Genomic DNA, 26,761 nt, shown 5'->3' on the forward strand with positions numbered 1-26,761 from the left:
GCCTTGTAAGTGATTGGCAAATGGTCACTGCTTGTATGATTATATTGTTGGTTATTATTTGGGGCAAAGATTACATAGTAGAATTTTTAATTGTTTCATCTCTCTTTAGTTCAGCCTCACCATAGAAAGGCCATGCAACAATTATATCTGTTAAATGAGTGAGTGAAAAGGAAACCAAGGGGAGACCTTGGCAGCTTTTAAGAAAGTCCGGCCATGAGAAACTCAACAGCATTCTAACCTTGACGTTGTCATTCATTCCAATGGCAAATACTGTCATCTCTAAGCAAATACTTACAGCTCACCATCTGCCAGAGATTGCCACTTGGATGTCCAATAGTCCTCTCCAATCCTCCAAGTCCTTTACCAAATGAATCTGCTTTTCCCTTTTTCTCCTTTTCAACTTTCCACTTCTGCTCTCCTCCCTCACTCTGTTATCTCCTATCTCCCAGGCTCAAAACTGTCCAATCTGCTTTGAGTTCTTCTCTCTGTCATCAGTCAACCACAGTCAATTGGTCACCAAGTTCTGCTGATTTGACCTGCTTCAATTTTTCTCACCTGTTTCATGATCTTCATCCCTATTGCTAACCTTAGACCAGCCCATCCGCATCTCACTTGACCACTTTAGTGGTCCCCTGATTGGTCTTTCTATTCTTGGATTCTCCCTACTCCATTTCATTTTTCCAAAGCACACCCAGATTTGTCACGCTCTTGCTCCCAAACCTCCAATGGCTCCTGATGCCTATAAAATAAAGCTCAAACATCCTCAACTGACATTTGAGGCCTTCCGTGGTCTACGCCCAATCTGCTCTTTGAATTTCCCCTTTATCCACTCCATGCTGCATCCAAACTGAAATGCTGTTAATCTTTATAAAGTGTGTGTTTTCTTGACTACACGCCATTTTACACCTCAATCCGTGTATCTCCTTGATCCAAACCCTACCATCCTTGCATGTTTCAAGGAACAGTTCAAAAGTCACTTCCGTCCATGAAGCTTCCCTTCTGGAAGTTATCACTCCCAACTCTGCATTCCTATAGCATTTTCCTCTCCCAGAGCATCTATCCCTTTCTTCTTTGTATTATAGTTATATATATTTCCTTGTCTTTCATAGCAACTCTTTAAGGGCAAGTAAAGGGTCTTGTCCTCTTTGATTCTTTAGCACTTAGCTTGGGGCCTGCAATGTGATATGAACTCAGTAACCGATGGACAATGTCATAGATCCAACACAGAGAGCAAAGGCTCTTCTCCATGGGACTGAATTCAGAACTGGAGTAGATGAACAAGTTCAGAGAGAAGATGCTGCATCCTGTTTTTCGTGACATCAGTGGAGCTAGAGCTGTGGGTCACTGGAGAAGTCGGGGTCAAAAGGCTGAGGGCAAACTTGAGCAGCATCCTGGGGCTTTAGAGCCCAGCAATAGCTACCAGTGGACTGGATCGATCACAGTTTCCTTGTTAGGATGGCTTTTACAACTCATAACCCCTCTGCAGTATTTCAGATGGCGAGGAGGAGATTCAGACGACTGAGGGATGGTGCGGCCCATTCTTTCTCTGTCTGCCTAGCTTCTGACTGACCGCCACCTCCCTCAGCCTAGGTGGACCCAGTGGGGCTGACCCAGGACTGATCGGAGGATCATGCCTCCTTGCTTGCTCTGGCTCTGGTTTCCCTGGACTTGGAGCTTTGGGAATGGGCTGCCCATAGCACTGTGTGTGACGCCCTCTCCTTCCTCCTGCTGTTCCTTCCTTCCCGCTTATCCTTCCCTTTCCTCCTCCTGCTCCTCCTTTTTTCTCTCTCTCCACAACATAAATAATGCACAGTCCGGGATCTCAAATCTTGGTTCCATCCCTCATGAGCAAAGCTGAGCTAACCTCTCAGCTTCCTTGTCTATAAGATGGGGAGGATAACAACCCCTGCCTCTTGGAGGGTCACTGGGAGAAGTCAGTGAGTTAGTCTGTGTAGAGCACTTAGCAGAATGCTGGTGAGGTGGATAGGGTGCTGTGCCGCCCAGATTCCCCTTTTAGGAATGAAGGGGTTATTCCCCCAGTGGTACCCTCAGCTATGAGCCTATTCTGGGATTTTCCTCGACTGAAGAGAGCCACCTTGACCCCGTTCCCAGGGCAGCAGCCCACAACCAATGAATGATGGATGCAGGGGTATGTACCAAGGCCCAGATCCCTTGGCCCAACTCAGGATGACTCTGAAGGACCATCCCTGCTCATGAGCCTCCTCGTGCACTCAGCTGGGTCTTCCGGGGGCGCCCACTTAGCCCAACCTCTCTCCCTCTTCCCTGTCCTGCTTCCTTTCCTTCTAGAGGTGTTGATCCCAAGAGCACTCCCTAATATGCCAATCTCCATCTCAGAGAATGTTTCTCGGGAAATCCAACTGCTGACACCGAGTGGGGTTTAACCCATGGTGGGCATGTGCATGACAGGCAGGCACTTAGCACTAACGTCTGGTCCAAGTTTAAAGGCCCAAGTGGTTGGTGCCCAGAGGCAGGCAATGCTCCTTTGGCTCCAGTACTCGGCCACCTCCCAGCACCTCCTCCCCAGAGCTGCTGGGACTGGGATGAAGGAGAGATTGAGGATCTTGGGAAAGCTCTTGGGGAGGAGGGCTTTTCTGAGCTGAGCATTCCTCCTGGCTCCGGGAAATGGCCTCTGTGGGAAAGAGTCAGAAAAGCAGTTCTCACTCCCCTTTGTGATTTATGCTGGAAAGCTCTGGGTGGGCCAGGCTGGCCCGTCCTCCCTGAGCAAGAGGGGCCCACAAAACTTCATGGTCCCCAAGACCTGAGCTTTGGCCTCACTTCCCTCACAGCCTACTCCTATTACATCTCAGTTTGCAGTTCCGCTTTCTGGCTGGGAAGCCACAGAAACTCAGCTTTTATCTTCTGAGTTGTTTCAGAAGCTTCTCTGAACCACTCCTCCCCTCCAGCCAACAACATCAGGGTCCAGAGATACCTGTGCCTTGAAAAGCTCTGCCTGCCTGCGCTATTCAGAAGCTGGGGAAGCAATGGCTCAGCAGCAGGGCTCTGGGTGACATCATCTCTTACTTGTGGATGACTGTGGGTACCACTTAACACCAGCTTGCTCATCTGAGAAAAGTCACGCCCCTACCCTACCCCTTCTCCAAGACCCCCTGGGGGGTTTCAGAAGCACTCCTTACTCCACTCTGATCACAGTGTGAAAATCAAATGAAATACTGAAGGGGAGTCTCCGTTAGCACCAAAGTACCATGAAAGGGATAACGAGCAGAGATTCCCTACTTAGGGAAGGAGTTCTCCATCTCCTCTTTTAAAGGTAACTGGAGAAAACACACCAATAAACAAGAAAAACTGTGGCTTAGAACATTCTGAACCTTTGAAAGGGCAGCCCTGGAGTGAGAGGGAAGGACCGTCCAGAAAAAGGCCGGTGATGGGGCAGGGTAGGGACTAGGGGTAACCTGATCAGTCCTATTTGACTTGTACACATGCCAAACTATGGGCCCAATATTCAGAGCTCCTGGTTTTTCTAGAGAAGCCAGAAATCCAGGGTTTAAAAAAATTTTTTTTTTCAAATGAAGTCTCTTAATTTTAAAATGTTGTCTAAGAATTCAAAATTTTCAAAAGTCACTTTAAATCAAACATCTCTAGGGACCAAATCGACTGGCTGCCCTTTTGTGGTCTGTGGTTCCCTGGTAAGGGGACCCCCTCCTCGGCCACCCTTAGGCATCTTCAGTCTCTTGCCTGCACTGCTGTGTGTGCTACAGCTGCCTTGTCCACCTCCAGCAATGACAGTGTCCATTCAAGTGCCCTTCAGTGTTGTACAGACTTTATCATAGTTAATCCTCACAATTTCCTGTTATGAGATTAGAGAGGTTATCTGCACACACAGCAGGTAAATGGAAGATTCAAGACCAGAACTCAGGTCTGCCTGGTTGCAAAGCCAGAGTTGACTCTTCTACATAGTTAGTTAGTTAGTTTCTGAGACTGACTTCTGGGCTCCTCCAAAGTGAAACAGGAGTATAGGGTGGAGGGGGAGAGGTGGCCCCAGGCATTCAGCCAGCCACTCTGGGGTACTGCAGGGTGAGGGGCCAACAAGTCACCCTGTTTGCTCCTCATCCTCGGGCTCCTGTCTTTGGCAGCACAGACAGTCTACTGTAATTGTTTCCAGGTCAGTCTCTCTAACTAGCCTGCAAGCTCCTTGAAGTTGGGCCTGTGCACCTTCTTTATCCCTGAACCCCCAGGGAACTCTTACAGAACAGATGTTACTAAACGGCTGTTGAATGCAACTGAATTAGATGCACTGGCCCAGATATCTACTCATGTAACTTATGCTTTTCCTAGAGGCTCTGGATACTTCTCCTTGTTTGAGGCGTGCCGAGTTCCACCTCTCCCAGGGTGACCCCATAGCCCTCATTTCTCTTTCTCTAAAATCACAACAGGTGCATCTCCATCTCTCTGGAGACACTTAGAAGGTTCTCAGAATATGTTGGTTGAAGTCCATGGATACTTAGCAGCCGAGGTTCTATTTTGAATTCATATCTGGATTTCCCAGTCAGAGTGAAGCAATTTAGGGTCGGGGTCTGTGTTTTTCTCATTCTACACTCCTCAAAGCAGAGCCCTGGGTGCAGTTTTGTAAAGTTACACCCTGACAAGAGAAGTGATGGGGACCTGAAATCCAGCCCATGAGCCCCTCACCAAGGCCCTGTGCCAGGCTGGAGGAAGCGGCGCTTTTCTCTTACTGGTTAAAAGGGGGTGTCTTTTCAACTTATTTTTTAATTCCTCATAGCTTGCACAGAAGCACCATAGATGTTAGTGCAGACCCCCATCTCCCTGCTCCTGGCACAGGGCCTGGTACCTGGAAGATGTTCATCGTGTCCATCTACTGAGTTCATTCAACTCAGCAAGCATCTACTGAGTGCCTACTGTGGACAAGTTTCACCACGGCTGAACCGTCCAGGAAGGAGGAAAGATTAGTCTGTAGGACCTCAGAGCATGTCCTCACAGGGAAGGCTGGAGTTAACTTCCCATCGAGTGAGCTGGTTTCCCTTAATGTGCTCAAGATTTTATTATAGATTCATCCTAAACACACCTTGGAAACTTGCTTCTTCTGGGACTGGGACCAAAACTTGCAGGGCCAAGGCCTGCATGTAACCAGAGTCTAAGCAGATAGGCAGGAAAGAAGAGCACAGGGCACTTCACACCCAGACAGAGACGTACGAATTGAGCTCTTCATCGAGGCCAGGACTGGAGTCCAAGGGCCTCAGCTGTGGCTCAGGCCTGGCTCCTGAGAGCCAAGGTCTTGCCCTACTGGCTCTGGTTCTGAATGTCACCACACCCCCGAGAGGGCCAGAAGTGGGTGGGACACAAGGAGAGGTAGGTAGAGAGAAGCTGTACTCAGTGCCTGGTGGAGGGAGGTGGCCCAGGGAAGGGGCAGGGACGGAGGGAGGGAGGGCCTGAGAGCAAACAACTCTCAGCCTTCCAGCATTGCCCCGAGAGGTACATATACTGGGCTTGGTCAGGTCCAACCCCTCCCCTGCTCGAGTGCCAGAGATGCCCTCACCAAGCAGCCAGCAGATGTTCTGTAATTTTGCTTCACCCATTTGTTTGCAGAAGTGACAATGATCTTAGAATCCAGAGTCCCTGAAACTCTTCCATAGAAGTCCCCATGACAGGAGGAGATCCGGGGACACAGCCAGAGGCTAACATGTTTCTACAAAGCTTCACTAATTTTGCATTCTATATTACATTCTGTTTGTTACATATAAAAAAGTTTCCTTAAAGGTTTCAAGTAAAATCGATGCTCCAGGAAACAGTGCCAGGTTCATTTTGTCACTCTGCATATGCGTCCCTTCCCCCCCGCCCAACACATACACTGCGGTGTACAGCCAGGTGTGAAGACATCGCTCATCATAAAACTTTTCTCTTGGTGCAGAATGGCCCTGCCCTCCATCCTAGTCCCTCCAACGCCTGACCGTCCAAACTCTACCCCTCAACTCAAGGCCTTGCTCCAATGTCACCTCTTCCACTAAGTCTTCCCAGATCCCCTTCAGGCTAAAAGTAATCTCGGCCTCCTTGAACACCCCCAGCTCTTCAGTGTGCCTTGTTTATCTCTGGTCAGCTTCCACCTGTTAATCTTTGGTGGCTCTGTCTTATTTTCCTCATGAAAAGTCAGCCACTTGAGAAGAGGGTCTATGTTGGATTTTTCCCTGAATCCACCATGGAAACTGGCAGTGTATATTCAGCGGGTACTCAATACATGCACTACTACTACTATTAATAATAATAATAATAGACATTTTTACACGGATGCTTGGTTAATGCAAGCCTTTACTCCGTGGTGCGTTTGTGCTTGGCTGTAACTGGTCTATGGTCTGGGCCTGGGGAAGGGATGCAGTGTCTTGCCTTCAGTGTTGTAATGGCCCATTTCATAGCTGAGAATGACTCTAGCCCAGGCTGAAAGGATTCATCCAACAATAGAGCAATATCAAAGAAAACAGGGCCATACCTTAATATTATCTTCTGGCCAAGAGTTCAGCATTGTTGCAAGATGGCCCTTGTCATGAATGGTGATAAACAGCCCACTGGGAAAAGAAAAACACATACACACAGAGTAACCGGTCAGACTAGGAACAGAGCAAAGACCACAAGTACTGTGTATCGTTGCATCAGTTCATTTTAACCATAGACCTGGGCAAAAGGGGTCCCTGCCCAAAGCCCCAGCAATGTAGAGAGCCCTGCTCTGGTTTTCCTCCAACTCTTCTTCTCCAGAGGGCAAAGAGGTCCATGGGGCCGAGGGATGTACCCACCTGGAGCCTGTGTTCACAGAGCCTGTACCTTCCTTCCTCTCTCTAGATCAGGCACACAGGACCCCAGAATTCTCTGATTGAGTGGTCTCAAGGCTGCTTTTAGGGACTCTGTGAGCCTTTTCTCTGGGTCCCTCCTTCCAAGTACAGACTACACTGCAGTGGGTGGGTCCCTAAGCCTGAGGCTATGACTGGTACTTGGCCGTGTGGGTTGTGATGTCCAGACACACGTACACATGGCCTCTTGCAGTGGGGGATGGAGCTGGGGATGGGAAGAGGGGTGGGCTGCCAGCCTTGAGCCAGTTTTAGAGTCTGAGAATTCTAAATTCAAACTTGGCCTTCCAGACCATCATGAAGGTATATTTGTAAGGGTAGGAGGATGAGACATATTTTACTCAACAGTTTATTAGCCTGACTTAGAACTTTTAATGTTTAGACCTAAGTCTGTGGATCTGAATCTTCTATCCTGGGATCAGTGGTGAGAGAATATGTACCTGGGGAGGGGAGGTGGGGAATGGTGCAGAGGATGGCAAGTAGTTTGTACCACTTCCTTCTTTTCCTTTTTTCGTCCAACGCACCCAAGAGAGAGACTCCTTTGACACGTGAAGTGCCCAGGGCCAAATACTCGGTCTGTTTTTGCCAGTGTGAGTAGGTTGGGGAGGTGTGGGAGAACAGTTCCCCATTCTACTTGCCTTGGCTAAATCAGAGAGCACTTCCAAAAAACGCTTGTCATGGCTTTAAGAGGTGCTTGAATTTTGTGACTCATTATTTAAGTCATGCCCTCGTCCATACTGTAAACACCCATGGCTCTGCTCTTTGGTCTCATCAGTCTTGTAAAACTCTCATCCCTGGAGGAAACCCACTTTCCGCTCCCTGTGCATTTCCACCCAGGCAGCCGAAGGCAGATGGAAACAATCTTACTACAGGGCAGACTGATCGGCACCACCATCCACTCATCCTTGTCAACCCACATAGACTCTCAGTACTGACCAGCCTCTGTGCCTACAGAGTTTCTCTGGTCAAAATTCACTCTTTTCACTCTTTGCAAAGACTGTTTCAAAATCCTCTGTTCTCAAACCTCCAACTGCCTCACCTTTCCCCCCCACCCCCCCAATGCCCTAGTGACCTTGTCTCTGATGTCACAGGAAGCATCTCTGTCAGTTTCCCACCAGCGAATCTACAAACGAATGCATCCACAGCCAACCTCTTTATTCCTCTTGTTCCAGTGAAAATTACAGAGCCTCACATCCTTGATTATCCCTCCTCCCTCTCTCTGTCTCTCTCAATCTCTCACTCTACTAGATTTTCCATTAGCCCTAAAATATGCCCAAGTCTATCATCTTAAAAACTTCTGGCTTCTGGTAGTGACAGAGTCACTTGGACAGAATAACATTTCTGCAGATAACAATGATGAGATGGTAAATTGTTAAACAATTTATGTTATTGTTACGTTACAAAATTATTTTAAATTAAGGCAATGGAAATTGGCCAAAAACAGGCAGACACTGGACGGGAATCTACCTTCGAAAGCAGGAATTATATCCTTTGAGATTCGCAAATTTGTAGCTTTTGCCTGAGAGCAGTCTAATCTGCAAGCAACTTGGGGCAGCAGAAAGCCAAAGTCTTACTAGCTTGAGGTGTCAGAGAAGTGAGTTGGAGCTGGAAAAGCAGTCAGGAAGTGAAGGGGAAAGTTCTGGAAGGGAAGGAGATGCAGAGAGGATGAACTTCCAAGTCTGTGTGTAAAACCTGCCCAAATCACTGGCTGACCACTCAGCTATGCATACCCAAGGGCCTGGCAAAAAAAAGAAAAAAAAAGCTGCAGCTGAACGCTGAAAGAACCCAGCAGAGACTTCCGTTGCTGCAGACCAGTAGGGACAGAGTTTGGAATTTGAGTCTGGCCAAGTTAATTCCTTCCTAGAACAAAACTTACTCTTCTGAGGAACAAAACACTCCAGAGTTCACAGAATCTAGGGTACAGAGAGGTCCATTATAATAGTCTGCTTACTTTATACATGTTAAGACATTTTCCACAATAAAAAATTTAAACAAAACAAGAAAAACACCACCAAAGCCCAAAGTACTCTTGACTTTCACGTTCCTTGCCAAGACTGTTCTTTCTCTCTCCTTCCTTCCATAGCCAAACTTCTTGAAAGTATTGTCTACACTAGCCACCTCCATTTTTTCATCTTCCACTGAAACATGTCTTTTCTTAATATCGTGCTGCCAACACTGCTCTTGCCAAGGCCACCGATGACATCCACGTCCATAAATGGCAGCAGCTTTCTAGTCCCCATGTCCTTTGGCTTCTCAACAGCATCTGACACTTTAAAGCACTCCCCACCCAACCTCTGGCTTCTGCGACTCCACTCTCTGTGAGTTTTCTTCTGCCTCTCAGGCCGTTTCTTCTTAGTCCCTCGTGCTGGGTCATCCCCCTATCAGGTGTTACAGTTCCTCAAAAACTTGCACTATCCCATTCTCCTCCTTACTCTTATTCTTCCTCTATATAATCTCATCGGTGCCCAAGGCTTTTGGCCAGTGACTCTCAAGTATCTGTAGACCAGAGATTCTCACCTTGGGCACTGTTGACATTTTGGGTTGGATAACCCTTTGCTGCAAGGGGTGGGGATGTCCTGTGTGCTGTAGAATGTTTGGCAGTGTCCTGGTCTCTACCCACTAGATGCCAGTTGCACCCCACGCCCTGTTGTGACAACCAAAAATGTCTCCAGACATTGGTAAATGTCTCCTGGGGAGCAAACGTGACCCTGGCTTTAGAGCCATTGTTCTAGACCTTTATATTTAACTGCTTGCTTGACATCTCCATTTGTATGTCTCAAAGGCACTTCAAACTTAACCTGTCCAAAACCAAATTTATGATCTAAACTTGCATCACTATGACTCAAAGACAAGACAAAACAAAAACCCAAGACAAACTTGATTCTCTTCTCTTGCTCCCTTTCTCAGTGACTATTACCCCCATACATCTAGTTTAACAACCCCAGACCCCTGGAAGCATCCTTGACACTGTCCTCTCCCCTTTTATGCAACCCCTTGCCAAGTCCTTCCTTTCTACTCTGTAATTAGCTCCTGGTTCATATACTTTATTTCATCCACGACACCACCTACCTGGTCCAGGCTCCCAATAGCTCTTCCTTAAAGCACCAAAATAACTTTGTAACATCCTCTCTTGTCTCTATCTAATCTATTTTCTACACAGTAGAAAGAGTGATGTTCTTGAAATCAAAGCCTTACCATGTGATTTTTTTGGCCGTGGCTTGTGGGATCTTAGTTCCCTGACCAGGGATTGAACCTGCGCTACAGCAGTGGAAGTGCTGAGTTGCAACCACTGGACCACCAGGGAACTCCAAAACCTTACTGTGTTATCCCTTGTGATAAATATCCTTCATGTCTTTCCATGGTTCTTGGAATGAAGACCCAAGTCCTTAGCATGGTCTACCTGCAAGGCCCCGTGTGGCCTAGCATTTGTCAACTTCTTCATCCTGATTTCATTCTCCAGTCATCGGCTGCACTGGCCTTCTTTCCATTCCTCCATGTGCCATGATTTTCTTACTCCAGGGCAAGTTCACATACTATTCCCTCTGCCTGGTACCCCCTGCCTCTCTTCACTCTATGTTTAGTTAATTTCTACTTATTCTTCTGATGACTTCCAAGTCAAAGCTGGGGCTCCTTGTTATATATTCTCAAAATACCCCATACTTACATACACAAACCTATTACAGTTATTTGTGTGGCTATTTGGTTAATATCTTTCCCCCGTTAGTCTGTAAGCTTCATCAGGGCAAGGTGAACATTTATTCTGTTGTTGTTGACCACTGTATGCCCAGACTTAGTCCATAATGGACGCTCATACATAATTTCTGAATAAGTGGAGAAGTGAGTAAGTGAACTATGAGGGATGAAGATGAAAGGTGCTGAATAAAGCTGGAGCGAAGGAAACTTTAATGTGTGTGCTGTTATATCATGCTCAAGGGATCAGTGTGCTGGGCTGGGTGGTGCTGGGCTGTGCCTGTGGCTTAGAGTGGGGAAATGCATGTATGAAGGCAGTGGACAGGCCAGTGGGGAGGAAAACCCCAGAGCCTAAGACTTGGGAGTTGCTGGGCTCTTTCCAGCATGTTGATTGGGGGCGGTGTGGGTCTTTGAATTAACTTATTCATTAGGTTTGAGAAAAAGTTCCAGGAGTTTGTTGTGCCATTCTGAAATGATCATGGGGCACTCAGTTGTATCAATCAAGACAAAACCAAGTATCGGATTGGCTTTTTGGAACTTGTCGCTAAGGATCATCTCTAGGCAGTTTGAGTTTGGAAAAATCACACTGTGTTGATAATAATGAACTCCAAGGACTGAAGTTCAGGATGCTTCAAGCCATCCTGAAGTTTAAATAGTGGTACCTGTCTTGGTGTCGGTAAAAGGGTAAGTGGGCCAAGGTGAGCCTATACATCTGGATCCTTTCAAAGAACCACCTCCTCTACCTCCAAACCAGCTGCTGCTCTGAGGTGTGGCCTGAGGAGGTCTTGTTAGGGCTGTGACTCTTCACCAGCTTCTATTTTTCCACAGCTGCAGCTCTCATATTCATAAGCAACTTCCCCTCAGGTCATCCAGAGCTAGTCACATGGAACAACAATGTTAACAAAGAGGCCAATTCTTCCCAGCTGGAAAAACCAGGTCTCAGCCCAAGGCTCACTGATGACTCATCGGAATGACCTTGGGGAAGTCATTTACCCACATTAATTAATCCCAATGACGCATTCCTGGCCTTTAGCAGCTCTTGACCCTGACCTGTTTTGGAAATGTCCCTCAGCCAAACAACTCCTGTTCTCAACTTTGTCTTTACCAGATAGAAGCTTAGTAATGATATTTAGAAAAAAGCTCACATGTTGGGGCTTCCCTGGTGGCGCAGTGGTTGGGAATCTGCCTGCTAATGCAGGGGACACGGGTTCGAGCCCTGGTCTGGGAGGATCCCGCATGCCACGGAGCGGCTGGGCCCGTGAGCCACAGCTACTGAGCCTGCGCGTCTGGAGCCTGTGCCCCGCAACGGGAGGGGCCGCGATAGTGAGAGGCCCGCGCACCGCGATGAAGAGCGGTCCCCGCACCGCGATGAGGAGTGGCCCCCGCTTGCCGCAACTGGAGAAAGCCCTTGCGCGAACCGAAGACCCAACACAGCCAAAAATAAATAAATAAATAAATAAAGTAGCTATTAAAAAAAAAAAAAAAAAGCAAAATAAATAGAAGTCAGGATGTTATAAGCTGGCTAAATCTATAAAAAAAAAAAAAAAAAAAAAAAAAAAAAAAAAAAAAAGCTCACATGTTAAGGGGTAAGACACAGGCACCATTTTAGACCTTAGCAAAGCTCTGATGCAGTTAATCCTAAACACAGGAAAAGTGTTGATTGTGGAAATAATCTGGTACATTAAAATAGGCTCTCTTTGTAGAAGATAAGAAGAGGGCTGAGGGACACTTCAAATGAATATTTTACAGTTAAATTTGAGCTATTAAAATTTCAAAAGACTACTTTCTTTTTTGTATATATCATTTTATTCTCTGAAGAGATCATACTGCAAAAATAAAACCTTTTGAAATGTATTAACAGCTTTTAATCACTTCTCAAAGTGCACTTCCATCTATTACATAACTTGCAGCTACAAATCATCCCAAAAGGATTGCCCTGGATGAGGATTCTGAGATATCTAGTCCAAAGACCTCACTTTATAAACAAGGACATTGAAGTCCAGAGAGGTGAAGTGACTTCTTTGAGGTCACACAGCTCATAAGCAGCAGAACCTGCTTGAACCAAGGTCCTGAGTCCAGGGCTCTCTCTACTGACCCAGACTGCCTGTTCTCTCCATGGATCTAGTTCCCAACAGACAGCTAGGGATATGGACTGAAATGTACCAGAGATGCGCACTGGGGCCACTAATGAAATATTTTTCTCTGATGCATGTTGGTGAGGAAGTAAAATGTGCAGAGTGAGGGATTATGATGATAAACAAATGGACTGCAGGTTCCGGTAGGATCCTAGGGGGTTGCTTGCCAAATTTCCTGGTGGAACTGTATCTAGACCAGCTCAAAAAGAAGATACTCCGCGATGAAGAGTGGCCCCCGCTTGCCGCAACTAGAGAAAGGCCTCGCACAGAAACGAAGACCCAAAACGGCCAAAAATAAATAAATAAATTAATTAATTTAAAAAAAAAAAAAAAGAAGATACTTCCAGGGAAGAAAACTTCTTAGATGCTCTCAGCAATCTACTTTCAGGTTTAACCACTTCCACTCGAAGAGTGCTATTGCTATTTTCTCCAGCAATACATGGTGATGGGGTTGGTTCTTATCTCTGCTGCCATGGTTGGTTCTTATCTCACTTTCTCATTTCTCAAGTGAGAAATGCAGACACTCACTCCTCTGTATTCCTTCTTAGCGGCTTCAGGAAGAATATCTAGGTGCCATGGGAGGCGCAGCTACCCACACCTGCTTAGTCTCACCAGAGACCTCAGGCCCACAGGAGTCCCTGAGGCTGGCGTGGGGATTTTCAGGGACTACTTCCAATAAAACAGATCACTGAAAGTGATAAAGCTGCAAGTGACTCAAGTGAAGTTTTAGAGAAGTGGCAGAGGGAAGGTAGCATAGACTGGGGGTTAAATGTACGTGCTTTGCAGCCACGGCACTGGGTTCAAAGCCTGCCTTAGCTCCTCGCTGGCTGTGTGGCTGTGGACAGGTTACCCCTTCTTCAAGCTTCAGTTCCTCATCTGTAAAATGGAGAACTTGACACCAGTTGCTTCATGCCTTCGCTATAAGGATCAACTAAGACAATGCATATTTAAAGAGTTCACTGTGGTGCCTGCTGGCATGTAGTTAGTGCCCAACAAATGGCAGCTCTTAGCGTTGCTGAGTTAGTGTAGTTCGTGGTTAGGAGTGCAGGCCCGGCAGTCAGACCACCTGGGTCCAAATGCTAGCAAAATGTCCAGTGAGGAACCTGGCTTATAGTAGGTGCTCAGTAAACACTAGTAGCTAATTATTAATTTGTATTTTATACCAAGACTTATACCAAGTTAATGTGCATGTTTGTCAGGAACTAGGATTTACAGTTATATGTGCTTTTGGTGAAACAGGAAGGCAGTCAAATTTTGGTAGAAAATCTTGCAGTACGAGGGTCACTGAGTGAGGGCAAAATAGAGTTCTTTGGTGATGTACAGTTGGGACTAGTAGTCTTCCACGTTCCCTGCAAGAGCTAGTATTCAATAGGGTGAGATCAAGGGCAGCCTGAAAGGGAATACAAGTCACAAAAGGTCAATATTCACTCACTCACTCACTCATCCATCCATCCATCCATCTATCCACCCATCCATCCATCCATCCATCCATCGGGCTTTTGAACATCTCAGGAACCCTGTTTGTCCCTTTACGCACGTTATCTTATTTCTCACGCAACACTCTCAGACAGGCATCATCCCCATTCTATAGATGAGATTAAGATGGAAGAGGTGTGAAGGTAGAGGTGAGATTTAAGCACACGTCTCTTGGAGCATGGAAATGTGGCTCCTTTAGGTGTGGGATTTGGGACAAGTCTCTTCAATTCTCAGTGTCTTAGTTTTCTCATCAGTAAAATGGGCACAATGGCTTCTCCATTATGGAGTGGCTGTGAGGAGGAAGCAAGGCAAGTTCACACACACTCTGCACACTGTAAAGCCCTGTAGACATGTGAATCTTCATATCTATCTGACCTTGACCAATATGGTAAGTCTGAGAGGGGGTGTTAAGTGTGCTAGTCTCTCTGGTTTCCTGATGGCCCTTTCTGGGTGAATGGGGTAGTAATTTGGGTGCGGAGGAGCTCTCTGTATTCCACAGCTGGGTCTGTTTTAATCTTTTCTCCATGAGAAGGAGTCAGACCCTTCCCCCCCACCCCCAAAATGAAGGCTGCTCTGTGAGACATTGGCTCTGACAGCTGGTGTCATGTTCCACCACCCCGTCCTGAGGCACAAAAGGAGGCAGGAAGGTGGGAAGCTCCAGGAAGTGCTGGGCCTGGCTTCGCTGAGACGTGGAAGCATTTCCAGCTTCCGAGTCAATTATAGGCTGCCCCGGGGGATCCCGAGGCACTGAGCAGCCTGCAGTGAGCTAACATAACCTGAGCACTCATCCAGGCTAATGTATCCTCTGAGTAATTAGAATGGAACGCCCCTGGCGCTCGTGGTGCTGTGAAGACGGGCCTCTGGGTGAGAGGCTGTGGTGGGAATCTCTCATTGTTAATAGCCGTTAACCGGAACAGGAAAAAACAAAAAACCAGAAATAACTGTAGCTACTGATACCTTCCCCCAAGTTTTTCCTGTTTACTTCAGGGAAGCAATTTTGGAACTTGAGGGAAGAAAAAATATATATAGTAAATATGACAAGCTGCCAACCTATGGAACCAGGGCTTAAATGAATGTATTCCCTGCTTTATAGAACATTCCTGAAAAGTTGTGAGTTAATAAAATATACCTAAAATAATACCGTACGTGTACTCGGGAGGTTGCTGTTTAAAGGGAGGCTGCAGAAAATTGTTCAGGAACATAAATCACTGTCCCCCGATTTATGGCTTTCACAAATTTGGACTTTCCTATTTTGGTTTCTAGAAACAGAACCTAGGTTCCTTCTCAGCTGATGCTTGGACATCAGGGCCTGAGAAGGAGGGACCAGAGAAGGGGGCAGCCCCCCTCACATGGAGTTTTGGGGTAAATGTGTGGCCAGGGAAGGGAATGGCTTCATGCTTAACAAAAACTAAACACCTACTTTATTCTTTCACATACGTAACTCATTTGGCCTAAAAGACATATTTGTTACAGGCTGTTCATCCTGCAACAGGGCTGACCTGACACATTGGGCTGGAAGCGTTTAAAGGCCAGAATGTGATTCACCATCTTCTCTTTTTCCTTTGCCGCCGCCACCTGTACTGTTCCAGACGAGGCTGCCTCAGGACCTGGTTCTGGAGTGAGGAAGACGCTGAGCACAGCCCCCAGCTGACCCACGGGACATGATGCAGAAGCACAGAATAAGCTTTAAGGGATGTTTGTTCCATAGCACCATGTAGCCATGGTACACTCTGTTCCACAAAACCTTTCAGAGATGCCCATTATGTTAAACGAGATATTGGTGCTCTGGTTTAAAGCAGAGGTGAGAGCCTTCCTTCTTGGAAGGTCTTCTCACTACTCTTCATCTCAGTAGTCACTGTTCCTACAACGGACCTCAGGCAATGACAGCAGAGGAAAAGAATTCCTGATTGGAGACGGTGCTATAGCACTGTGGGTTAGTGACTGTTATTTAGAAAAGTATATCTTTAATGCATAGCTCCTCCTACTAGACTATATGTCCTATGAGGGCAGGACGACATCTGTCTTGTTCACTGCTGTAACCTTGGGGTCCAGCATAGCACCAAGCACACAACAGGTGCTCTAGAAGCAACATACGTGTTGGGTGTGCTGAGTGGTGCAGAACGTGGGTGCTGAAATGAGACACAGCTGAGCCTTTATGTTTTCAGTTATAAACTGGGCATATAATAACACCTACCTCAACGTGCTTCTGTGAGGATTCAATGAAATAATAGATCAGGTACCTGGCATAGTGCTTGGCATGTGGTAAATGCTTCATAAGTGGTAGCTGATATTGGTTACTTATGCTAGAGAGCAATAACATATCCAAATATTTTCTGGGTGACAGAAAATCCCAAGCCAAGAAAATGAAACAACTCTGAATTGAATTGTGTCCCCCTCAAAAGATACACTGAAATCTTAACCCCTGCTACCTGTGACCTTCTTTGGAAATAGGGTCTTTGCAGATGTCATTAAGGTGAGGTCATCAGAGAGGGCTTTTATCCAAAATGACTGGTGTCTTTATGAGAAGAGGTGAAGACAGAGACACACAGGGAGAAGATGGCCACGAGGTGATGGAGGCAGAGACTGGAGTGAGGCATCTATAAGGCAAGGAATGTCAAGGACCGCTGCCAAACAACAGGAGTTACAAGAGGCGAGGAAGGGTTCTCCCCTACAGATCTCAGAGAGACCTCAACTCTTTCGACACCTAGATTTCAGACTTGCAGCCTCCAGAACTGTAAGACAATAAACTTCTGCTGTTCTAAGCCACCCTGTTTGTGGTATTTTGTTACAGCAACACTAGGAAGCTAGTACACCAACATTCAATTTGTGTGCTGTCGCCATGAGCAGTGGTGATCACGATTCCTTCCCTGAACCTGTCTTAAAACTCAGTCTGTTGGAATTTCAGAAGGACAAGCCCTGGTGAAGTGTCCTCCCTCCCACAGAGGCCTGTAAATTACATACTATCTCCAGTTTCCATCAGGAGCCAGAAAACCCTCTTGAATTTTAGAATTCAGTTACACAAAAGAGAAAGAAAAACAAAGATAACGTTCACTTAGGAGAATGTTATTTCTTGAGAAAAAGACTCTTAACCCTTATCTCCGCCTGCAGAGGAGGGACCCTTAGACGTTTCCTAGAATAGAAGTGAGAAAAATCCCCCAACAAAACCCACTCAACAACACAAGATTCATTCAAGCTTCTTGGCACCAAGTCGAACAAAAAAGGAGGACTTAATTAAAACAGGGTCAGTGACATCAGGCAAACCACCGAGGCCGGGCTCAGGAGGAGGGACGTGAACTTTCAACTTCGGAACAAAGGCTCGCTGTTGCCACGGAACCACTATTCTGCACATTTTTGGCAGCCAGGGGACCTGTCCTCTGAAAACAGGCAAGAGGCTATATTTAAAGCCCAGGAGCAGCCTCCTGGACTCAACAGCACAGCAGGAGAAAGTAGGTCTGAGAAGTCCCAGGGCCTGGCTGCCCAGCACCTGGGAAGGCAGAGCCTGAGGATACAGCGAGGTAGCCATCGTGCCTGGGAGAAATTAGGAATCACGCTCTCCCCTGGTTCTGTGAAATGTCCTCAGGGCAATGTGAATAAAGCGGGGCAGGCACCTGTTAGTGGTAGGTCACTCACAATCCTTCTTTGGTTTTAGTTTCTATCTTGAGGGACATTTTGATTATTTTTAACCCACTGAACCATAGCTAATTTTCTGGAACTCGGACGGCCCCTCCTGTTTCCCACTCTGTCTCTCTCTTAGATGGGCACGTGGCCCCTCCCACCCCGAGGAGGCCCCCTTTCCTTCCGACCCTCCCAGATGACACTGAGGTCGAGCGTGCCTGTCTCTGGAGTGAGACGTAAAGGTGAGGATGGTGGTTCCGCCCACGTGACTCCCGCAGCGGGGCCTCGGAGTGGGCGGGGCTTCCTTGAGAGTACTGCCTGCCTTGTTCCCTGCTCGGGCTTCTTGCATCCTGCTTTAGGCATCCAGCACTGTGCTGGGCACATGGGAAACAAGGAAGCATAGGACTTTACCTCTGATCCAGTGGAGTTTTTGGTTCTAGGCAGACTGGAAAAAAAAAAAAACAGTATAATGGGGTATAATGGAGACATGATTGGAGGATGGGGAGAACCATGGAACAAGCAGTACTAGGATGGCTAAATCACAGTGAAAGAGCAGCAGAGCTGGGCCTGGAGCCTCCACTCTAGGGCACTTTGGCCCTTCCCTCTCACCCTCCCTCCTCTTGCTGCCGTTGGACAGTTATCCCCAAGAAGACCTGAAGCATCTTAAGAGCAGCTCCACCTCCACTGATTTCCATGGGTCCCCAGTACAGCCCTATAAACATCGTGTCCACTTCAGAAGGGAATCTCTGAATAGATACCTTTCTCTCCTTCCCTGTGTGGGAATGGAGTGGTTGGGAAAAGGGCACTAGAAAATTTCTGCTACTATATCCAGCTATGTGAGTTTGAAAAAGCTATCAGACCTCTCTGAGCTTGTTTCCCCATCTGAAAAATGTAGAAGGCAGGTCAGATAACCTCTAAAAATCTATGATCCTATGACATAATCTAGCAAGACCTACAGACCAGACCTAGAACAGTTGCAAGAGCATGAATTTACATTCATGTAAACCTGGGCTCAAATCCCAAATCTTACCCTTATTTGCTGTGCAACCTTAACAAATTACTAACCTCACTGTCAGTTGCTCATTACTAAAATGGGGCACTAATTAATAGTTAATTTAATAATTAAATCCATCTCACTAAGCTGGTGTGAGCGTTAAGTAAAATAACACAATGTTGGTCACAAGTAGCCTCTTCAAAAATCTTAAGTTGGAACATAAGATGTATTTCTCAAAGGAATGAATGGCGGTTTCCCTCCAAGAGACACAGAAATTCATGCTGTGGTTCCCAGGTAGGGTGACTACATATTCTGGTTTGCCTGTGTCTTGACACAACTGTTATTTGTTTTTCTTTTTCACTCTCAAAAACTTACTGATCTGCAGGTCCAGCCTATTAAATTTAATACTGCAAACGTTTATTGGGAGCCTAGTATGGAAAGCCAGGGTCATCTTTTTGGTGGCATCATTTTGAACCCTTCCCCTGTGTAGTCATTAATTTTAATCCTACTCGCCACACTAAGTGTCTGTGAAGTGGCTTGTAGCACCCACAGTCTTTTGCTCTCTATGACTTTTTGGAACAGTCTACAACGTACCCTGTGCCAAATTCTGTAGAGCTGGTGTTGAACCCAGACAGAGGAAGGAGCCTTGAAGATTCTAGACCTGTAAATTTCAGGCTTGTCTTGGCTCCTTGAGGGCCTGATCTTTGGCCTCAAGTAAGTCATCTCATTTTTACCTCAGTTGTGACAAGTAAAATGTAGGAAAGAGAGAAAGAGGAGAAGCCAACGTTTGTTTAGCTCCTGCTATGGTCTGAATGTGTCCCTCCAAAATTCATATGTTGAAATCCTAATGTCCAATGTGATGGTATTAGGAGGTGGGGTCTTTGGGAAGGGCCTTTGGGTGGAGCCCTCATGAATGGGATCACTGCCCTTATAAAAGAGGCCCTGGGCTTCCCTGGTGGCGCAGTGGTTGAGAATCTGCCTGCCAATGCAGGGGACACGGGTTCGAGCCCTGGTCTGGGAAGATCCCACATGCCACGGAGCAACTAGGCCGGTGAGCCGCAGCTACTGAGCCTGTGCGTCTGGAGCCTGTGCTCCGCAACAAGAGAGGCCGCGATAGTGAGAGGTCCGCGCACCGCGATGAAGAGTGGCCCCCGCTCACCGCAACTAGAGAAAGCCCTCGCACAGAAACGAAGACCCAACACAGCCGTAAATAAATAAATAAAATTAAAAAAAAAAAAAAAAGAAGAGGCCCGGGAGAGTTCCCTAACCCCTTCTGCCACGTGAGGGTACGAGGACAAGTCTGCCACCACAAATGAGCCCTCATCCCACCATGCCACTGCCCTGATCTCGGACTTCCAGCTTCCAGAACTGGAGAAATAAATTCCTGTTGTTTATAAGCCACCCAGTCTGTGGTATTTTGTTATAGCAGCCAGAATGGACTCAGAAAGCTCCCACTGGGAGCATGTTACAAATGCTACACCATTTACTCATCACCACGAGTCTAGGAAGCTAGGAAATTCTCATTTACACCCGGGAGAACCGAGGCTCCATGAGGTAGCAGCGCTGAGACAGGAAGGAGTGTAAGTAGGAAGTACAGGCAAGCAGGTAAGAAGCCACCGAGCCTTCACGTCTCTCTTGTTGAAGTTTCGGGAGATACCTGTAAAACACTAAAGTCCTTCAGAAGACAGGCTCCTACTAACATAGAGAAAACCTGGAACAGGTTTCTAATTGTTTCAACTATTTTTTTTCTTCCTGGAATTTGCAAATATCACTTGTTGCTCTAGTGTTTTTGATTATGAGATGCCTTTTGGCAGGAGAAAATTGTTCGAGTCGAATTCCAAGGGTTGGGGGAATTTTTCCATCTGTTCTCCTCGAATCAGAAGGAGCCTGATAAGGTGTACAAACAGCTGTAGAAGAAAGTGTGGTTTTCATTTTTAAGAAAGTGTCCGTACATGGAAAGCTGATGAAGAGTGCCCTGGTTACCATCACATCATTAGCTGACTGAACAATTTATAATTGGGAGGAAAAAAAAAAAGGCCGCATAGATGAAAATTTCAGCTGAAACTGACACCCCTGTCCAAATAGCAAATCACTTCAGAATCTGAAAATTCTAATTTTGCAACTCACAGATGCTTCCAATTAGAACAGGGAAGATAAGTGTGGTTTCAGCTGCTACTTGAAAATATTAAAACATGCCAAGAAAACTCAGGCAGAGATGGTACAAAGGAGTTTCTTTTTCTACTGAAATATTTACTCCTCCAACAATAATAATCACAGAGGCTTCAGGCCCCGTTTTCCCTGAGAAGTCACACTTAACACTCTTCACTTTCTTTTATGGCTGTGAACATGGCACAGACCCACACATGCCTCCACTTTATAAAACAAACACACACCTTCCTGCCGTCTAGAAGGTCTCTACTTAATCTGGGTCTCTGGGCAATAAGTTTTTGGAACGTGGCTCTGTTCTAACATGAACTTCTGATTTATCCAAGCAAATAATCGTCAAACCTGAGAGACTGAAAATGCTATACCTCTGACTCAGAGGCCCTGCCAATGACTCGTTTGTTTACAGGTATGTGCAAGATCGGGAGAGAGAAACATCCTGTTTTCCTGAAGCAGGTTTGAGAAGTAGTCCCACATACTTTTTCCAACTGAGTCATAAATCTTTGTAGCCTCAGCTTGAGAAACAGGCTAGGAGCGCAGGACCCTGTTGAGACCCACTGAAACAATAGGCCCCTAAGCCAAGGGCAAGCTGAAGTTGTAAAAGCTCGGATCAATTTTATGCTAGCATTTATGAGACGATTCTATGGGTAGACATGTGAGCCCTATCTTGAAGCAATTGTAAGCGGAAGAATCTGCCCACTTTAATTTATCGTATAAACATTTCTGGAGCTATCACCGTATATTGGTCATGAAAGCTGGAATTTAATAAAAGAGAACAGAATGTAGTTTTCAGAGAGGACAAAAGTTCACTGGGAAAACACGTGCAAACCTCAGGGACCCTGATCACTGGAAACAAATGCAAGAGATAGTTAAGTGCCTGGAACCAAATGTATGAAAGGGCTACTCATCAGGTATAATTAAGCTGGGGTAAGGTGGGTGTGGGGCATTTGATTTAATTTGTCATTTTGACTGAGTTTAGCCTCCAAACTATAAATCTCTTTAAAGGAAGAAGTCTCAGAAAACTCAAGATCAGGAAGGTTAAGGCCAAGAAAGTATTTGCTCTGAAATGACTGGGAAATGACATGTGTTCCAATTGGACCCACTGAATTCAAAACACCAGAGTTATTGTGAACCTCAAGAGCAGAAGCTCAGACAGGCTTAGGCTCAAATCTCATGTCTTCTGGTTAGTAGCTGAGTGACCTTGGCAAATGATTACATCTGAGCCTCAGTTTCTTCATCTGTTAAATAGGGATAATAAAACATTTCTAATCAAGTTGCCTGAAACGATGAAAAGAGATAATATATGGAAAGCAGTTAGTACAATGCCTGGCACATTTAGTAAGTGCTCAATAAATAGAAGCTATTTTTACTATTACTCCATGTAAACTCTCCTAGAGAATCATTGGTATCCGAGGCTTACCATTAGTAGCAGAATGTAATGAGGAAGGCTGAAAAAAGTTGACTTGATCCGATTATGTAGGTATGAGCTATATGCTTGCAATATTACTTCTGTTTCTCTATTAGAATACCCTGGGTCTATATAGCTAAACCCCAAACTATTAGATGCCAGAAATATCAAATGGGGAGCTCAATCACGACCTGTTCATGAGACTGTGCCACTATGAAAAATTTTTACTGTTATGCTGAGAAACACAGCAGGTCCAGTCTTCCTTTTCTATTGGCTGTGTAAGCTAAACATTTCAACAATTACTTATTAGACCCCTCTTTGTGACAAGACCTGTTCTAGGCACTTGTAATATTCACGTCAGTTAACAAAACAGACAAAGATCTCTGCCCTTATGGAACATATATTCATTCATTCATTCATTCTAGTATATGGGAACTGCCATACTAGGAGTTAAAGAAAGGGAAAGGGCAAAGTTACAAAGATGAATGAGACACACTGTCTGATAAGCTCCGTCAGATAGAGGAGAGAGTGATGGAGCAGATCTGTAAGTAACTACTGGATAACAATGTAGTAAGTTCACTAGTAGAGTATTAGCAGAGGCCACTGTGGACAGACATAGAAGAAGGATCAAAATATTCTGCAAGCAAGAGTGTGGGTACAGAGACTAAGGAGGTGGCAAGAGATGAAGACATTTGGGATGATTTTAAAGGGTACGTGGGAATTTGTCTTTGGGTAAGATGGGGAAAGGCCATCAGGCAAAGCGAACATCTGCTGTTTTCTGTCAATGAGGGAAGCATTTGGTAGAATGTAAGTTTAAAAGAAAGTATAATGTATAAACTAAAGTAGCTTATTTCAGAAACTCAACTGTTATCAATCATGGAATAAATAAACTCTGGTTTTTGTTTTGTTTTAAAACTAGGACTAAGTAGAAAACAGCTTTTATTTTCCCCTAAGTTTTCCCATCAGATGAGAACAGCTGTCAGCTCCAGCTTGAGTTTGATTTCTGATACTCTGCTTACCCAGAGGAGAGTTTATGAAATTATGGTCCATGTGCTACCAATATAGTCCATAAATTTCCTGCAGGATAATGAGTTTGGGTAGTTTTAAAATGGAGATTCTTGTGCCCCACTCCTGACACAACGAAACAGAATCTTGGGAAAGGGAGCTGCAGTCTGTAATTTTTTAAAGTGGACTCTTATGAAAGTTTAAAACCACTGGCCTGGGTAGAGGTTTACTCTCAAACACCACCCCCCCCATTTCTGGTTTGATCATCAAAATCGTTTAATTACCTATCTACCCTAATTCTAGCCAGCACTTTACCTGATTTTGCTCTACTATTACGTGAATTCAAATTTCCTGGGTCTTTGTCGAGAGAGAGAGAGAGAAGTTTCTCTGCTCCTCACTACTGGTTACCCCATTCCCACCCCCATATGAGCCAAGGCGGTTCACTCCAGCTTCATCTATTCTTCCAGTCAGTGAAAAAGTTACCATGACAACCTCACATCCACGTCCCTCCACTTGGTTGCACACAAGAAGCACCGCTGGCTCACGCAGGGTTCATCCTGCACCGGCAGGCAAGGGCAATCTATTGCATCTATTTGTGGTGAGGACTGGACATCGTTATTAATCCTTTGGAACCAAAGATTCTGGAAATACAGGTCATGATCTCATTCCATTCTCGCTGTTGATTTCTTCCCCATTGATAGGCCTGGATTTGGGGATAAAGTTATTTTGCAAATAATAGATAGTCTGTTCTTTAATTATACCAGTAACATAGAGACTCTTTGCAATTACTTTTACCTCTCCAGCCATGCTTTTAAATTCAGTTAAATTCCAGAAACAGTTATCGAATGCCTACTATGTCCCAAGTCCTAGGCAAGTCTTCCTGCTGAAGATTCTTAAAGGAATCAAATGTAATTTACATTAACATTAAAAAACATTAGGACATAATGAATTTTAAACAAAATTACAGAGTTAAAGCTCTTTGTTTTTAAGTAAGGAGCCATTAATAATAGAAGCTCACTCCTCAAAGATCTATTAGAAGTCATCAGGAAAATAAGACTCTAAGTTTCTTCTATCCATTGATCCTATTCTTCTATCCATTGATCCTATTCTTCTATCTATTGATCCTTCCATCCATCCTTCCTTCCATCTAACAAGGAGTGTACCCAGGCTCTGTGCTGGGTGTTGGGTATCCAAAGATGAGCTAAACAAATATGGCTCCTGCCAGTTCGAAATTTATAGTCAGTCCAGCAGTGGAAAGAGTCCTGAATGACAAATAGAAAGCTGCCAACTCTAGGTGCAGTTCTCTCTCTTACTATTTGTACAGCCTGGGGGAGTCAACCTGTGGATCCCCCATTTCGTCACGTGAAAGGGGCTGCCCTGTGTTTCACAGAGCAGTTGGCAGGATTATATTTGAATTCACCTTCAAACTTCAAAGTGTTATATAAATGTAAATAATAATTATGAATTAAGCTTGATTCAAGTGGCGGGGGAACACCTACCTATCTCTCTGCACAGTAGTAAGGGAATAAAGAGTCAGAACACCTAAGTTCTAGTCCTACTGTTTCCACTGATTTGTACCCCCGGTGGGGAGGGTGTCATGTCCCCTCTTGGCCTCGGTTTGAGCTCCATGATCCTGTCACCGTAGGATGCAAAGAGAGGCAAACCGACAGAAATGCTGAGTTCAAGGGTCTCTTAAGAGCTAATCGATTCCACCTCTTTACAGACAAGGCCTCACCTAAGACTTCCTGGAGAGATGTGACTCTTCTCAAAGTCCTCTTAGGAGGCAAACGTCTCAGCCTTTCTTGAAACGTGGAGCAGGGAGCTGTCTGGGAGATGTGGGAAGGGTGCTGCCGGGGGCACACAGGTAGCATCTGTGTTGGCTGTGCAGGGGGCGGGCTTAAACGTGGAGCCATCGAATAACCCGATACCAACTCAAGGACGTATCATGGGAGCAGGATCCATGAAGTGCTTGGCGTGTCCTTGCTATGTGCCTGAAGGGCTCTGCCTGTGCGGGTGTGAAGATCCTGCCAAGGTGCAAACCCTGGCTCTCTTCCCGTGGCTCTCTAACCGGGCACCCTGACACGGCCCCATGTCCTCCGTCTCCCCGCAGGGGACTCCAGCCGAGACTGATGCACGCGGGCTCCTGCAGATCCCTGTGGCTAATTTCATTCAGTCTAAGGAACGTGTTTGCTTAGCTGTCATTTTTTTTCTTTTATAAGTGTACTTATTTATTTTTGGCTGTGTTGGGTCTTCGTTGCTGAGCACGGGCTTTCTCTAGTTGCATCGAGCAGGGGCTACTCTTCGTTGCGGTGCACGGGCTTCTCACTGCGGTGGCTTCTCTTGTTGCGGAGCGCGGGCTCTAGGCCCGCGGGCTTCAGTAGTTGTGGCACGCGGGCTCAGTAGTTGTGGCTCGCGGGCTCAGTAGTTGTGGCTCGCGGGCTTAGTTGCTCCGCTGCATGTGGGATCTTCCTGGACCAGGGCTCGAACCCGTGTCCCCTAAATTGGCAGGCAGATTCTTAATCACTGCGCCACCAGGGAAGTCCCGTAGCTGTCACTTTGAGGAGGACATATGTGTGGGACACATGACTCAGAAATGCTGAGCAATGCAGGACTAGAGGGAGTTCCAATGTGGAAGGAGGGAGAGGCCCTGGAACAGAATAGACTCGGGTTTGAATCCTGCCACTTACTAGCCCTTTGGCTCCAGGCAAGTGTCCCATCACCTCTGAACCTCTCCTCTGTGACATGGGGACAGTAACATATTCTGATTTCTCAGGGCTGTTGTGAGACTCAAAGAATAAAGGTCATGTGACTATTGTGGTCCTGACCCCTCAACAGAAGGCAGTGGCAGCTGTTGTTCTGATCCAGCTCACTGTTCCAGTTCTGGAGCCCAAGCTCAACTTTCCATGCCTGTCACTGCACTGCGATGCAGTTCACATTTGACGTTTCTTCTTCTCTCTTTCACCTTCACATCCAACTAGTCTTCACGTCCTGCAGGCTCCTCTTTCTCAGTGTCCTGCATTTTCACTCTTCATTTCTGCATCTCAGACTCTGTCAGGCTTTTGTCTCATTGTCCTTCAGCTAACACAGCAGTGCTCTGTGGACGCTCCTCTTTAGTCCTCCAAGAACTATCCTCCTTGGAAAATGCTTTCGGTGTAGCCCCCCTCTCAGAAGTGTACTGTGATCCCTGATGAGCGAATCCAAAGTCCTCACTTGGCCTCACATTGGCCTTACCTTCCCCACCCACTTGATGGAGTGGATCTCCTCACACATGCTGTGCACACGGTGCTGGTGAGTCCTCTGTCCTGGAGAAGCTCCATCACCAGGGAGAAGAGGCGCAGAAGGACATGATGGGCAGTAGCCAAGGGTGTGTGCTTTGGAGCCTGGGTTCGAATCGCGGCTTGACTGTATACTAGATATGTAACTGTTTTCAGGTTATTTAAATCTC

The 26,761-nt window shown here is 46.1% G+C and overlaps 1 protein-coding gene across 4 annotated transcripts in view; it reads right to left on the reverse strand.

Annotated features, from left to right (window-relative positions):
- ME3 (malic enzyme 3) overlaps nucleotides 1–26,761 on the reverse strand; it is a 331,140-nt gene that overhangs the window by 60,611 nt on the left and 243,768 nt on the right. For all 4 annotated transcript variants that reach the window (XM_007168485.2, XM_007168486.2, XM_057553842.1 and 1 more), the window contains one exon: nucleotides 6,479–6,554. In XM_007168485.2, coding sequence (XP_007168547.2) covers nucleotides 6,479–6,554 — 76 coding nt within the window. The remainder of the gene's footprint in view (nucleotides 1–6,478; nucleotides 6,555–26,761) is intronic.

This window comes from Balaenoptera acutorostrata, chromosome 9, assembly GCF_949987535.1.
Source record: "Balaenoptera acutorostrata chromosome 9, mBalAcu1.1, whole genome shotgun sequence".
In the NCBI taxonomy this organism is placed as follows: domain Eukaryota; kingdom Metazoa; phylum Chordata; class Mammalia; order Artiodactyla; family Balaenopteridae; genus Balaenoptera; species Balaenoptera acutorostrata.